Here is a 15,912-nt window from a genome sequence, read left to right as displayed (position 1 = left end):
ACCCACCTGCAGGACATCCGTTTTCTTGAAAGGCAGAAATCGGAGGGTCAAACTCAAGGCCCACAGGCCAGATCCAGAAATAGGGAAGGACCAGCCCACAGTGCCTCTGGCAGACAAAACGGGGCACTGGGGGACACGTGTGCCCCTCCCACCTCCCATTTTGGCCAGCAGGGTGCTACAGGAGGTGTCTGTCCCATCTACTCTCCCCACCCCACCCCTACCCTGGCCAGCCCACAGAGGTGAAGTGCAGTGCTAATCTGGCCCTCGAAGAAATCCAGTTTGACTCCCCTGGCATAAATTAAGGAGAAGTTTTGTAAACTCTAACTAGGTGATATATAAACGAAGTTATAAATAAAATGAATAAAGTTTATTGTAATAACTGTTGGAACTGTCAGAAACAATTTTGTGGGAATTACCCTTGATTTTAAAAAAAATCCTGGAAATTAATGAGCAATACAAATGAAAAAAATGGGTTATGAAATTTTACATGACCTTCTGGTTTTCATCCTTAATTGCAACACTGAAGCAATGGGAAGAGTTGGCTTTTTATATAACCACAGCTAGAAAACACAAAAAATAAATATTACAGAGAAAAATAATAATTATGTAAAATCTAGATTTGGCTACATTGACTGCATTAATATGTTAAGTTAGACAGAAATAAAAAAAGAATGAAACAAAAATAAAGTTATAAAAAAACAATATGATTTCTTGATTTTTGTGGAGAGAATTTAATGCATTTATTTATTTGTTTGTTTGTTTATTAAACTTCTACGCCTCCCATCTTAGCAAAGGTGACTAGCATCATTTTGATGGCCTTGTAAATCAAGATAAACTTTAATTTTGGTATTCATTTGTTACTGTGATTTATAAAATATGTTTATAAGATATGGTCAATGAAACTTACTAATATAAAATATGTTCTTTTCTTTGAATCCCTTATAAATACATGTATTTTTGCTCCCATTTAGGATGTGTATGGAGTTGATGATTTAAGGTTTTTTTTATCAGAAGCAAACAGAGTTGGTTAGGATATTCCCAGTCCTGAAATATTACTGAAATCCAGAATCCCCCACTTGCATTTCATTATAACCCATGGAAGTAGAGATTTTCTAGTTTCACTTTTCCACAAGATTTCATGGCTTCAAAGAAAGCCACAGCAGGCCTGGCCTTTCTTTTAGCAGTGGACTGAACTCATGTCTTTTGCCACTGCCTTCTCCTGGAAGATGTTTCACTTTCCCACGCTGGCTACAGCCCTGGGATTCCTCACTTGCCCACCACCCCTCTCCAAGCACAGACCAGTTGCAGCCCTTGCTCAGGTGCTGGTCCCAGAGATCAGCTGGAATCTGCCACCTCCTTTACTCCTCCTTTACACCACCTATGTCTTGGAATTGGGCTGCCAAGAAAGAGGAAACCGTCCACACCTCGGCTTATGACGATCCTTTGTGCAGGACTCTGGGCAACAGCATCATTTAGGGTACCTATCTGGAGAAGGCGGGTGCTGGGAAAAGACCATCTGCCTTGTTCCCCAAACTCTTTTTCCTTCGGGTGATTTCCCCCTTTTCCTTCTGCTCTGCAGTTATTTGACACCATTTCAGAAATCTGAAACATGAAAGCTTTTATACTAGGTAACTTTCCTTCTCACTACTTATCTTGGAATATAGAATGACAAGGTTGGAAGGGGCTCAGAGGTCTTGTAGTCCAGCCCCTGCTCAGGCAGGAGACTCTAGTATATACCATTCCAAAACAAATGGCTGTCCAATCTCTTCTTAAAAACTTTCAGTGGTGGAGCACCATTCTCACTGTCAGTAAATTTCTCCTATATGTTTGTTGTTGTTGTTGTTGTTGTTGTTGTTTCTCTGTTTCACTCTGGATGGCCCTCTCTCAAATCCTCTTAAGAACCAGCTTTAAACCAATGGGCATAAAGACTCAATAGGTATTCAGCACGTAAGGAGAGATTTTCTGACTGTAAGCAAGATCTACAGCAAGAGGTGAACGTGGATGGCATCTTCTGTTCTCTGTTAGAAACAGAAAAACACAGAGAGGAGCATAAAAATCATTGTAGCTGGCCATTCTGATCAGAAAGCAACGGCAATGGATGTTCTAGACCCACCTAAGAGGGTAAGTCAAGGGGGACTTGCCAGATGAACTGTAGGGAGGAGACTTCCAAGTAGTCTTAGAAAGATCTGTATTCTAAACCAGTGGTTGCCAACCGATGGGCCACGGTCCACTGGGGGGCCTTGAGAAAATTTTGGTGGGCTGCAGAGCAATCTCCCAAAGCAATTAATCCAGGCTGCACAGAAATATAAGGCTGTGCCGCCCACATGGCCCGCAGGAATGCTCCTGTCCACTCACTCCTTACCTGGCAAACTTGCCTGCTAAAATTGCTATTTTTCCTTTTTCCGACCATCATCTGTTCTGCTGTGTCGGTAAATTTAGATTAGCTAGGAAGCAGGAAATGGTTGGATTTCTTGCTTTCTACTAGTCTTTAGATCTTCAGCTCAGCACAGCCGAACCTCCCTTAGGACTGAAGGTTTGCTTGCAAGCAAATTCAGTGCAAACTCACAGCAAGCAAATTTGAGAGACTGAGCTAGCCGATGGCAGGCAGATAGATCACTGAATGATTCTGTGAGCAACTCAATCTTCCTGCTTTGCCTGATTTCGGGTAGAAGTTGCTCTTTTTTTATAAAAAAAAAATCAATATTTACATACATGGTGTGTTGTGAGTTAATTTTGTGAGTTTGCTTGCAAGCAAATTTTATGTGACAGACTGAGCTAGCCGATGGCAGATAGATAGATTTCTGAATGAATTTGTGATTCTGTGAGCAAGTCAATCTGCCTGCCTGCTTTGCCTGATTTTGGGTAAAAGTTGCTCTTTTTTATTAAAAAATTTCAATATTTATATAAATATTTATAATATTTACATACAAGCCATGCCCTGTCAGTCACATGACCCCCAAGCCGCACCCACAAATTAGGCCACACCCACAGAACTGGTTAGTGGTCCCTGGGATCTAAAATTATGAGTTTGGTGGTCCCTGATGTCAAAAGGTTGGTGACCCCTGTTCTAAACTGTCTGTGCCAGATGACAATTGATGTGGCTGACTAGATAACAATACCTGGAATATTAGATATGGCCCTCAAGTCCTCCCGAAAAGACCACAACCCATGTTTCATTGATCAGTTGGCTGGATAAGATTGTGTTCATGCTTCTGCCTGCTCTACACACACACACACACACACACACACACACCATCTCTTTGTCCTGGCCGTGCCCCATTTGCTGGCCTGCGGTCTGTCACTCTGCTCGATGACCAATTACAGCCTTCAGCCTCCCCCAGACAGGCTGTTTTAGGAGCTTGCATAGATTCATGATGCTAACCTGATTTCTCAAGTCCATCATATGAGGCTCTCAAAGACAGACATCAAAGTCACAAAAGATCCATTTCTACAGGACAGAAATTGCTTCATTTTCCTGCACTCTGCAGCCAACTGTTTTTGTTTTAATTTCCTGTTGTTTTCATCAGACGTGTGTTGTTCCCTCAACCCTACCCCCGCAATGCTCTACCTTCAGAATGCAAAGGAACCCTGGCTGGAGGCAAGGAAGGTGGCAGCTGCCTGTTCTGACCTCGTCCAGAGATGGAGCTTCCTCTTGATCCCCAGGGGCACAGGACTGCGTGGGGCACGGGTGGTGGCAGGCCTCTCACTTTCCCAGACAAGAGTGATGCAAACCTCGTTCTCTGCCCACCAGACTGGAACTGGCTCTCAGCCAGCCACCACCAAGGAAAGCTGCTTCTCACAAAATTGCAGCAAGAGCAGCCAAGCAACTTGTTGTGGGCGAGTCCAGGCTGGAAGAAATCATCCTCAGGGCCTCGTTGACAAAAGTGGGAGTTGGTGAAATGCAATCCGAGCAATACGAGTTGTGGAGCAGATTGTGGCTCCAGCAAGACGGGTTTAGGGGGTGCTGGACCTCAGCCAAGGAGGCGCTTGCAACACACAACTTTGGGAGGCAAAGCAAAGTGGACTTGCTGGGTAAGGACTTGGCCACTGACAGAGGCTCCTGTGCTGCTTCTCCAGCCTCATCATAAAAGACCTGATGGAAAGTGTTACAGATTGCAAATCACACGTTAATGGATATCTTTCTAAATGTAGTTCTGCAGCGGATGATCAGCCCACCTGTAGCAGAGGAACACGCCAAATGGTGAGACAGTCAGCAGCCCCATTGTCATCTTCATCCTTCTTTGGAGGACCAAGAGCTGAGAACTGAGCAGTGTCTCTTACTAGTCAATTAAATCAGTACCGGCAGAGCACAAGTGGGAGCCAATGGAACTCCTACTACTGATCTATCTACAGGCAAACCTGTTCTTATCTTCGGCTTCCCTAACATCTCCACTAATGTTTTTGTAACACAGAACCAAGATAAAAGAACAGGCTATGCTAGTCTAGATCCCACACAGTGCCCAAAGCACAGCAATGATGTGATGGGGAGAAATAACGCAACCAAACAGCGATAGCTGCCCTACTTACAGAAGAAGGTTTTCTTCAAGTTAAGCTCAAGCATTGGTGATTTCACGGAACACATTCAAGGCTACGGCATGGAAAACATTCCCACTGTATTTCCAGGATTCTTTGTTCAGATTTGCTGGCTAATCTACAACCCTTGGATTCTGGGGAAGAAACACCTACCAAGCCAAACTCTGTTTAGTTTCAGAGGGCGGAGTAGAATATACAATAGAAAAACATTAATTTGTGAAGGAATAATTCTGGAATTTCAAACCAAGCTACCAACCAAGGAAGCTTTGATAATTCAATTATGCTACAATTTTATGGTAAAATGAAATTTTTCCATAAACCCTAGCCTCTGAAATTGGGACATAAATGAACTATGGTCTTCCTCTAAAGGGCATAACTCATGGTTAGGATTGGGCTACCAGTCATCACAAAATCCTATGTATCCCAAGTCCAGTCCTATATTCCAGGCAGGAACCCAAATTAAAGTCTGGCATCTGATGAAGGAGACCAGCCCTTCTCTGAAAAGCAGCCCCCATCTCCAACTGCTCTGGCTGTTACAAATATTTTTCAAATTGGAATCAGTTTTCTGCTACATTAAGTCAACTAACAGCAAAAAAACCCAGCATGAACTTAATATCTTAGAAAAGGTTAAAAGAAATAAATGCAAAATTCTTTAATTAGGAAACAAATCAAATGTGCAAGTATCATTTGCTTGGGGAAAAAGATCTCAGTGGAGTAGATGATGGCCATCATAGTAGTGTGAAGTAGTTGTATGTGTGGGTGTATACACACATGAACATGTGTGTAATTTTAGATTCAATCTACCAGGAAGAGATACTTTTCCAGGTTCAGATCCTGCCTTGAATGAGCTGCACAGCTGCACAATGCTTCAAGAAAGTTCTGAACAACATGAAAAGAGCAGCAAAAAGGATCAGGTGAGCAGAAACCGGCTCCCAAGGAGAAATGGGTTTAAAAAAAGTTTGTTTGGCTGATTGCCTTCTTCAAATCCCTGATAGGTTGTCACAAGGAAAGGAAGCCCAACTCAAAAAGGGTCACTCTGAGAGGGACCTTGGAGTCCTACTGGACAGCCACTTAAACATGAGCCTGCCGTGTGCAGGTGCAGCCAAAAAAAGCCAATGGAATCCTTGTATAAACAGAGGCATGGAATCAAAACCATGTGAAGTGTTAGTGCTGCTGCTTTATAAATCCTTAGTAAGTCCACACCTGGAAAAGGGCATCCAGTTTTGGCCACATTACAGAAAAGATGCTGAGACTTTGGAAAAAGTGAAGAGAAGAGTAACTAAGATGATTAAAGGCAAAAGTGTATGCAGAACAAGGGTTGCAGGAATTTGGTATGTCCAGTCTAGAGAAAAAAAGGACTAGGGGGGACATGATAGCAGTCTTCTAGTATTAGAGAGGCTGCCACAGAGAGGAGGGGATCGATCAACCTCCAAAGCCCCAGAGGGCAGGACAAGAAACAATGGATGGAAACTAATCAAGGAGAGAAGCAACCTGGAATTAAGGAGAAACTTCCAAACTGTTAATCAGGGGAACAGAATTTGCCACCAGAAGTTGTGGCTGCTCCATCACTGGAGGTTTTTAGGAAGAGACTGGAGAGTCACCTGTCTGGAATGGTATAGGGTATATTGCTTGAGCAGGGGGCTGGACTAGAAGACCTCCAAGATCCCTTCCAGTTCCATTCTATTCCATTCCAACTTCTCTTCTGATAGCCTGACTTGTTTGGGGACCCCACCTACAAAGTCATAGATTAGCCAAAGTCTGCAGTTGCTGCACTCAGATCTCTGTGAGAAGGCAGAGCAATGGTCTGCCAGCATCCCTCGTTGATAAGAAGCCAAGGAAGCCTCCATAGGGCAGCTTCAGGCACAGGAGGGGGCAAAAGCATCGTCTACCCACACGTTTCAGCCCCAAACAAAGCCGCCCCATCCGCTCCTGCCTTTGCAGAATCCTCTCCCCTTGGCTTGGGAGGGAGGGGGGGGCTTCGTTCAGCACATCACCAGCCCAGAGGAGGGAACTGCAGTGGGAAGGGAGGTTCCTGCTGCAGCTTCTTCTGGCTGCCATTCCTGCCCCACCATTTCCCATCCCATCTGAGCATCTTCTGAGTTAAAAGAGCTTGAAATAAAAACACACTTGAGAAACAGCAAGTAAGGCAGCTTGGCTCCCAGGTACGCTACCCCTGGAAGCCTCAAAGAGGGTGCCTTCTGCTGCTCCTGCCCTGGACTCTTTTCAACACAGAATTAGAAAAGCCTAGAGGAGGAAGGGGCCTCAGAAGTCTTCTAGGAATCCACGGGTGTCAAATGTTGCCGTCACATTGGCGGAGCTGGGGTAGGCAAGGCCTGTGTGTGACTCATCCTGGCCCCCAGCGCCCAGTTTGACACTCGGTTCTAGTCAACCCCCCCTGCCCATGCAGGAGTCCTTATACTACCCCAGGCAAATGAATGTCCTGATCTTTCCCTGAATGGGGCAGCCAGGAATCCAGAAGGCAGGCTGCTCCACTGCTAAATGGCTCTCCCTGTCAGGAAACTTCTTCTTGGTTTTAGGTTGGATCTCTCTTTAACAAGCTTCTTGTTCTATACTCGGGTGCTTTGGAGAAGCCCTCTGCTCTGTGACAACTCCTCAAGTGCTGGAAGACAGGGACCCGGTCCCCCCTCCTACTCCTTCCCTGGGATAGGCTAGAGCAGACATACCTACTGTAGCTCCCATAGCCATTAGCTATATGGTGTAGCCTCCAGACCCTTTATCATCTTTGTTGCTCTTCTCTGCACTTTTCTTAGGGTCACAGCATTTTTTAAATATCTTGGCAATCAGAATTGGACACAGGATTCCAAGTATGGCTTCAACAGTGCAGTATAAAACAGTGCTATCCCTTCTCGTGATCTTGGTGCAGCCTAGGACTCCCTTGGCTTTTTTGGCAGCTGCAGCACATAGCTGGCTCCTACATAGATGATGCTCCTCCAGGTAGGACACCTAGATCCCTCTCATGGTTACTACTGTTGAGCCAGGTACCACCTGTTCTATACCTGTGCATTTGGTTTTGCTTCCTTAAGTATAAAAATTTACTTTTCCCACCACTAAATTGCATTTGTTGCATAGGGCCCAACGCTCAAGTGCATCAAGATCCTTCTGAATCTATCTTCCAGAGTTTAAATGTAAATTCCAAATGTCAAAGTAAATTCTGCTTTCCTCCTGCCTAGACTGACATTGATGGGAGGGCTTAAAACTTGCCTCTTTACCCTGAAAACAAGCTCACAAAGCCACAAACAAGCACTCTGGAATGTTCTGCACTGTGCACCCTTTTTCCCTTCCATGGGGATGTTTTGGTAGACCAAGCAGAACATCTGTTAGATGGTCCTTTCCTTTCAAAGATCTCACCAAGTACTTACGACATCACCAGGACGGTGTGATCCCCAGTTTTAGTCTCTGGCAGAATGAGGTTGGCTGTGTCTCCTCTCCCCTACAGACTACCACACAGGCTCCCTGCAAAACACAGAGGAGAGCAAAAGCCAGGACAAGGCCTAAGAATCAAGCTGGTTGCTTCCCCCCACCCCCCACCCCCCACCAGTCTCTACAAGCAGGCACAATGCAGTGAAAAGCAAAGAAGACCACAAGGAGAATTATTATTGGAGTTTGTGACACAGTCACCCAGGCTGGATTGGCATTTTTATCCACTGATCACATCCTTCCCAAGGACCTGATATAGGCAGGTGTTGTTTGATAGCATGAAAGGTACCATCACAAAATGTAAACTGCTCCAAATAAACTTGCCTTTTGCAATTGATGGGTGGGAACTTGTCAAAGCCAATGGGGTTCCAGTGGTTGTTCACAACAGTGTGAACTCACAGCTGTTGGCCTTCCTATATATCTAGTTCTTCCCAAAATTCTAGGATGTCCTAATGTATCAGCATAGTCATAAAAATATGCGACCCAAGCCATGTGGCCTTTTGCACTTGACAAACGGAAATGTTGTCAGTGTGTAGATTTCTAAGCATCATCCAAACCCTTTTTAGTGTGGCACTCAGAATGGTGATAACCACTGGGACCACCCTAGTCAGTTTATGGTCATAAACTTTACAACTTCAATTTTCAGATCTCGATGACTTTCTCCAATTCTTTTGTTTTCTATTCTACAATCCCCTGGCATTGCTACATTAATTATTCACATTTTCTTTTTTTCCAACCAGTTAAATCTGATGCATATGTACCAAGACTTTATCAGTTTATCCATCAGTTTATAGGTTATTATAGTTGTCAGGCAGATGTTTAGATTGGATTTGGCATTTTCATCTACCTATCAATTCCTTCCTATTTCCCCCACCCCCCAATGCTTCTGGATGGCTTACCACATATCAAATATTGAATTAAAATTATTTTAAAAACACAACACCGAGATAAAAGAGAGGGAGGGTCAGACTTTTCTCCTTAAAATTCATTGACAAATTCATTATTGACTCGGGGTTGCTGCATGCAAAGGCTGACTTGCTGGGATAATCCTTGGGGTGGCATGAAAGAGGTTGCCCCTTTGACAAGTGGAATTGCACCTCTTCCAATGAACTGTGGGGGGGGGGAGCTGATTGGTGCCCCTACCGGACAGGCCAGTGGCAGGTGAAAACTCCATCCCTTCAATCGGAGAGCGTCATCCTACAGTCCAAACCGGGCACTTGTAACGCCTTTCCCTGAGAACGGACAATCTTTAGCCTTTCTGAAGGACCGGAGCGGGGACGGAGTAGCCCGTAATTGTTCCGGAACAAGGGCTAAGCCTTCGCCTCCCCTCCCCCCCGCAGGGCAGCCGCCCTGGGGTCGCCCAGGCCTCAGAGGGCTGGCGGGAGCGCAGCGGCCTAAACTGCACGGGGCGCTGGAGGCTGTTCAGGCGCGCCTCGACCAGCCGAGCTGGGAGCCTCTGCGCGGAGCTAGCGCCCGGTGGGCAGGAGGGCGGACGGGCAGCGATGCCCTTGGCAGCACCAGCCCCGGGATCCCCGTTTCCCCGTTGTCCAGGCCTTGGAGCGGCCGGAAGAATGCGCTTGCCTCGGCGGTACAGAAACGCCGGTCGAGAGCAGCCAGCGCCGCCGAGGCCGTGGAGGGGCGGAGGCGGCGGAACTGTCCCCGGCCTGAGGAGCGCGAAGCTCAGCCGCCCCTCGCGGGTGGTGGTGGGGGGTCCCCCAGTGTGTCAAGGCTGCCCGGGGAGCCCTTTACGGGCGAACAAGGCCTGCGGTGGCGGCGGCGTCGAGCAACGGCAGCTGCTCCGGGAGGCAGTCCGGCCTCTTCCCGAATGGCGCTGAGGTTCGCGCAACCGCTTCCTCCGGAGACCCCGCTCTGCCCCTGAGGAGCTGAGCCCCGTTTCCTCCACCTTGGGGACAAACGTGGAGGCCGTGGAACCGGTAAGTCTGCGCGCCGCTACGGATTCCCGGGAGGGCGCTGAAAGGACCTAGAATACCGGGGTTGGAAAAGACCCTGGAGGTCTTCTAGTCCGACCCCCTGCTCGAGCGGGAAGCCCGGGACCATCCCGGGCCAATGGCTGCCCATGCGCTTCTGGAAAACCTCCCGGGATGGAGCAGCCGCAACCTTGGGAGGGCAGCCCTTCCAACGAGCGTTGTCCCTGCCGGAGGAGGCTTCCAAAGGGAGAAAGCGGGCAGCCTCAGCTCCCCGTGCGGAAGTCCCCCGCCTGCCGAGAAGGGACCGCGCTCATCCGCATGGGGACAGAAGCTAATCGCCGCCCAGAAGCGGAAGAGAGGCCGGGCCGGGACGAAGCCGCAGACCCGAAGGAAGCGCCCGGCGTCCCGCGATGCTCGGGCTCCCTTGGCTTTAGCGACGAAGCTGCAGTGGCCGGAGGGCGTCAAAGGGCGAGGGTGGGAAACGCGCGTGCTGGGAAGCCGAGCCGGCCACGAAGGCGCCACGCGGTGCAGCTCTCGCTGCGAGATGAGCCGCCAAAGCGACTTGGAGCTCCCGCGACTTGGCAACGCGCCCTTCGGGGGGGAAGAAAACCTCGCGGGGCGCGGGAATTCAACGGCCCCACAAACAGTTCGGGGCGCAGCTCCTCCTGAGGCCCGGAGAAGCTAGCCGGCTCCATTCCGAGGAAACCTGGGTTTGCCGCCTATGCACTCACCTGGGCGGACGCCGGGGGACTCAGGCTCCCGGGTTGGAGGAGCGAGGACGACGGCGGGCACGCCGAGGGAGCGACGGAGGGCCCGGCGCTGGCAGATATCCGCTTGCGCCCTCCCGTCTCCCCCAGCAGCTGCGGGCGCGCTTCTTCCCTTCCGCCCACGCGCTGAGCGCCGGAGCCCCGCGGAAGAAGCGCCTCCCGCCCTAATCGGGCTCGCCCTCCCGGCGCAATTCCCGGCCCGCCGTCTCTCGACGGGGCGGGGGCGGGTCCCTCGCTGGGGCGCCCTATGGAGGTGCGGGACTGCCTGCCACTCGCGGGCGGCGGAACCAATAGGGCGCGCGGGGGGGAGTGGCTGCGCGCCGGGCCGAACGGGGCTCTAAAGCGCGTCCCGCCGCCCAGGGTGTCCCAGTGAGAGCCGCAGAGCGGAGCGCGGCCCAGCCAGCTCCCGTGCGCGACCCGAGCGACAATGGCCACCACGGCGCAGTACTTGCCGCGCGGCGCCTCGCTCCTGCCCATGCCCGCGCCGGAGGCCGAGCGGCTGCACCAGGGCCCCACCTACCGCGAGGTCCAGAAGATGATGCACCACGAGTACCTCCAGGGGCTGGCGGCCACCCCGGGCCACCCCATGGGGACCCTCCCGCACCACCAGTGGCTGCCGGGCGCCACGGGGGACTGGGGCGGCGGCGGCGGGACCCACCTGGACCACGCCAAGGCCGGCAGCGGGCCGCGCGGAGACCTGGACGGCGGCGGAGGGGGCTTCCACTCCCGCTCTCACCTGGTGCACCAGCAGGCAGCGGGAGGCGGCGGGGCTCACTGGGGCCAGGGCGGCCCGACCCATCACCTGGGCGGCTGCCCCGCCGCCATGTCCCCGACGGCTGGCGGTCCGCAGCCCCTGCTCTATTCGCAGGCGGCGTACCCGGGGCTCAACGGAATGCTGGGCCCGCAGGCGCCCGCGCTGCACCTGCCGCACGGCCACGACGAGGTGGCCGAGGCCCACCTGGAGGGCTCCCCGACGCCGCTGGGCCACGTGGGGCCCGAGCCGCCCTCCGACGAGGACGCGCCCAGCTCCGACGACCTGGAGCAATTCGCCAAGCAGTTCAAGCAGCGCCGGATCAAGCTGGGCTTCACGCAGGCGGACGTGGGGCTGGCGCTGGGCACCCTGTACGGCAACGTCTTCTCGCAGACCACCATCTGCCGCTTCGAGGCGCTGCAGCTGAGCTTCAAGAACATGTGCAAGCTGAAGCCGCTGCTCAACAAGTGGCTGGAGGAGACCGACTCGGGCAGCGGCAGCCCCGCCAGCCTGGACAAGATCGCGGCGCAGGGCCGCAAGCGCAAGAAGCGCACCTCCATCGAGGTAGGCGTGAAAGGCGCGCTGGAGAGCCACTTCCTCCGTTGCCCCAAGCCGTCGGCCCACGAGATCACGTCGCTGGCGGACTCGCTGCAGCTGGAGAAGGAGGTGGTGCGCGTGTGGTTCTGCAACCGGCGGCAGAAGGAGAAGCGCATGACGCCGGCCGGGGGGCCGCACCCGCCCACCATGGAGGACGCTTACTCGCAGGGCGAAGCCTCCCCGCCGCTGCACCATACGCTCCGGAGCCCGGTGCAATGACTGAGGAACGGCGCCGGCGGCTATGCAGCCGGCTGGTCTGGCTGGGACTGGCGGCAGGACTCTTGCGCGGGCGACGCGTTGGGCATCGGGGACGGCGGGGAGCCTTGAAGCTTGGAGAGCCGCCCGGCTGCCTTCGGGGAGCGTCCTCGGCCTGCCCGCCGCCACTCGGCTCCAAATGAAACTCGGTATTTATTGATCCCCCTCGGAAAAGCCCCGGCCGGGACAGGCGCGGAGGGGCGCCGCTTCCTCGAGGGCGCGTCTGAGCGGTGCCTGTCTCCTTCGCCGGGAGGACTCGAGGCGGCGCTTCTAGGCCCGACGGTCCCTCAGCCGAGCGTGTCCCCGGGGTCTTTCCGAAGGGGGCTCGTGGCCAGCGCCCTCGGAGGGACTCCGCGGCCAGAAAGCGGCTGAAGCCGTTGTCTTCTCCCTTATTTATGTTACAATCAATTATTTTATTACTCGCATAAAAACATTTATCCGGAACCGCCTCTTGTCTTTCCTTTCAAAGCCCGAAGGAGAAAGACGGGGGGTGGGGGGGGCGCAGGGCAGCCTGGGCAGGTGCTCGGTGGGTCCTGGGAAGAGGCGCGGCGAAGCCCTCCTTGGCCTGCCAGGCTTCCTTTTGTTCACGCCGCCGGGCTGCCGCGGCCCGTGCAAGATCCTGCGGTCCGCTGGCGGCCGTGTCAAGCACTCAATTCGGTCCCGAACTCCCCCGCCGCTCAGCCGGGAGAGTCGCCCTTCTCCGCCTTGCGCTCGAAGCTCCCGGCCGGCAACGCAGAGGGGCGAGCGACGGCTGGGCTGGGCTCCTCAACTCGGGCTAGTCCCTTCTTCTTCAAGCGGGGCCGGCGCTGGCCGGAGAAGGGAAGTGCGGGGAATGGCAAGTTGGCCCCGGGATATCCTGCTGGAGAGTCGCCGTCCCTGTCCAGGGTTCTGTTTCCGAGACCGGCTTTCGCTGGCCGCCTTGGGAGGGAAACCTCCCAGGACTAGCCTGAGCCGTGGAATATTATTATCGGGAACCGGTTAGCCTTTTTCCTGAAAGGGAAGACGCACTTCCACCCGAAGCCCTTTCACGGAGAGCGTTCAGGTTAAGCCGCGATAAAGGGGGCGCCAAACTTTAGGGCGCCAAAACAGCTTTTTTTCCCCTTATTATTATTTCAAAAGAACAGCGAATGTTCTAAGTAGTGAATATCTAAGTAGTGAATTTTCGAATTATGGCCATCTCAATTTCACTCCGTGCTTTCATTCTTTTTTTTTAAATTTAATCCACAAGTGCTTGAAATCAACTTTAATTACAAGAGGAAGACCAAAAATGCTTCCATACCTTTATGATACATTATTAGTTTAACCCTGCTGGGTGCCTGAGATGCTTTCTCTGGTTATTTCTTTGACTTCTTGAACTGGGCTCTCAAGACGAGAAAAAGCAGGAAGGGGAGTCCAGCCAGACCAACCAGGCTCCACTGCAAGCCAAGCAGCCTTCCAAAGAATTTGTGAGATGGGGAGGAAGGAGCATCCTTTGGAAATGGGTGAGTGTCATAGAAGAGCTTCATCATTGTTGTGGTTGTCATGCAAAGCACTGGAGCAAATGTTCTCCTCACACTGCCTCTTGCCTGACAAATGTCCACTTTTAGGGCAGTTTAGATCACAACCTGTTCTGTGCATAAGTGGCACAATTTCAAGGCAGTGGACATTCCGGACGCTGCTTCCCTTCTTCATCCAGACTTTGGGGTCCCCCATCAGAGCTACCAGGGTCTTTATTAGACAGTGGGAGCTTTTTGCTCTGCTAGCACAGCAGGGCCAGCCAAGCTCTTGGGAGGTGCACCCAGTCCTTCCAGGTCCAGAAGGAAAAAAGTTCCTGAAAGCCAATTCACTAGGTTGGAGGAAGGAGAGGTTAAGCAATCGGCCTAAGAAAGGGGGCTTCACTCAGCCCGGCTCTTCTCTGCTAAAGAGACTGCCAATTGGCGCTGGCCAGAGGGGGAGGGAATCTTCTCATCCAAGGACAGTATTTTTTCCAGCAGAGCATGAAGGGGGCAGCAAAGGGAAACTACAAAGATGTGGAGGATTTCAGTTGCACTTCTAAAAATGTGTCTGGTTAGAGCGAGCTTCATCCGTCTGTCCGTCCGTCCATTATGCTTCCTGCCTGGGAAAGGTTGAAGGAAAAGGCAGGATGGATCCGGTCTTTGTCTGACTGCTGAGGAGCACTCATGATCTCTAACCTTGGTAGAAAGATCCTGGGGAGTCCTTGGTGCTCTCTGAGTTTGGTGTTTGCTTGCAGAAGATCCTTCCCTGGGGGGGAACAGATGTCCTCCATTCTCTCCAGAGAAGCTTCCCCCCCTCCCCCATGAGAGCATCCACTCTCTTCAAAAGTAGCCAGGCTGCCTTGCCTGCACCCCCTCCCTGCTTCCCCCATCCATACCTCTTGGCTGCCCTAGAAGGTAGGAAAGAGTTCAACATCTTTTCCAGGTGGAAATCGGAATCTAGAGGTTAATCTACTTGGGTTTTGTACACAAAATAGAGAGTAGGCTATCCTTTACCCCTGGGTGAAAAATGAATGAATGCCCATAGTGTGATTGGTCATTCTCTTAAGGAAATAATGCGGGGGGGGGTGTTATATCAGCACTTACTTGGGAAGAAACTGCTTCTTTTGAGTCTACTATTGGGGGAAACAAGCCATATATTTATCATGAGAAAAACTCAGTTAGTTCTGCTCTTTGGTGTACTATATAAAGACTGCACCAGTAATTAGACCAAGTCATGGAGTAGCCCCTTTGCATTCACAGGGCTGCTGCCTTGTTTCTTCAGCATCTGCTAGGCATCAAAATTATCCCTGATAAATCTCTCTCCCTTCTCTCTCTCTCTCTCTCTCTCACACACACACACACACCCCACACACTGCATAGCTCCATATGCATGGAGTCTCTGAAGCTGACTGACCGATACACAACAGGATATGACTCAGCCCTTGAGAATGCTCTCTTTCCAATTGTGGCCCTGTGACTCTGCTAGCCCCCTCAAGGGGATGCCTAGGGCAAGGCCATGTGGACACCAGTCTGAGAGAGAGAGAGAGAGACGGAAGAGCCTGGAAGGGAGGGCGGTAGGAAAGGGTTTGCCTCTCTTGGAGAAAAAGTATACATTGATGAACTTGCTTTGTCAATTCATTGATAGATGAGAGTTCAGGTTTTTGACTTACACAGAAGATTGATTGATTACTAGCATTTGGTACTTCCATGCTGTTCTGAGGAAGAACATTATTACTACAGTTCAGATCTTAAAATTTTAAACAACCAAATGGAACTTCCAAATGCAATGCAATCTCATTAATTAAGTAACTCACTACTTAGTGAAGCTTTACGTTTTGAGCGCAAAATTTTGTTACTGTATGGGTGATTTCAAGATTTCAATTTTCATGGGAAAATTCCATTTGGAAAATTCCAAATTTGTTTGGTTTGAACAAGCCAGCAGATTTTGTTTTATTGAGAGCACCCTTCTGGTACAATCTGTACCCCAGGTGGCTTTAGGAACTGTTCTCAGTGTCATCTAAAAGGCTCTAAGTGATATAAAGATCCATACAATTTTGAATGAGTCTTGTCAAAAACTGACTGAACAGGGACCCTGGGAAAGAAAATCCTGTTTGGGATATCAGGTCCGGGAGACCAGGAAACCAGTGAGGGCAAGGCCAGCCTCTCCA

General features: G+C 51.2%; 1 protein-coding gene and 1 long non-coding RNA gene across 2 annotated transcripts; one reads left to right on the top strand and one right to left on the bottom strand.

The window, feature by feature from the left end:
- Positions 1 to 339: 339 nt before the first annotated feature.
- Positions 340 to 10,874, bottom strand: LOC148124874 (uncharacterized). The gene is made up of 3 exons (XR_015744717.1): positions 10,631 to 10,874; positions 7,914 to 8,007; positions 340 to 2,018 (listed from the first exon to the last, which is right to left on the bottom strand). It is a non-coding gene; the product is annotated as an uncharacterized LOC148124874 (long non-coding RNA).
- Positions 10,875 to 11,047: 173 nt separating this feature from the next.
- Positions 11,048 to 12,706, top strand: POU3F1 (POU class 3 homeobox 1). The gene has a single exon (XM_026702859.2). The coding sequence runs from the start codon at positions 11,094 to 11,096 to the stop codon at positions 12,231 to 12,233; it is 1,140 nt and encodes a 379-aa protein (XP_026558644.1). The 5' UTR covers positions 11,048 to 11,093; the 3' UTR covers positions 12,234 to 12,706.
- The last annotated feature ends 3,206 nt before the right edge of the window (positions 12,707 to 15,912 follow it).

This window comes from Pseudonaja textilis, chromosome 10, assembly GCF_049901715.1.
Source record: "Pseudonaja textilis isolate UNSWEBS1 chromosome 10, rPseTex1.2, whole genome shotgun sequence".
In the NCBI taxonomy this organism is placed as follows: domain Eukaryota; kingdom Metazoa; phylum Chordata; class Lepidosauria; order Squamata; family Elapidae; genus Pseudonaja; species Pseudonaja textilis.
Note: the sequence above shows the minus strand (reverse complement) of the source record. Positions and strands in the feature narration are given on the sequence as shown.

Excerpts from the sequence above, each read along its gene's own strand:
- POU3F1 (XM_026702859.2), top strand. The coding sequence starts at position 11,094 with ATGGCCACCACGGCGCAGTACTTGCCGCGCGGCGCCTCGCTCCTGCCC.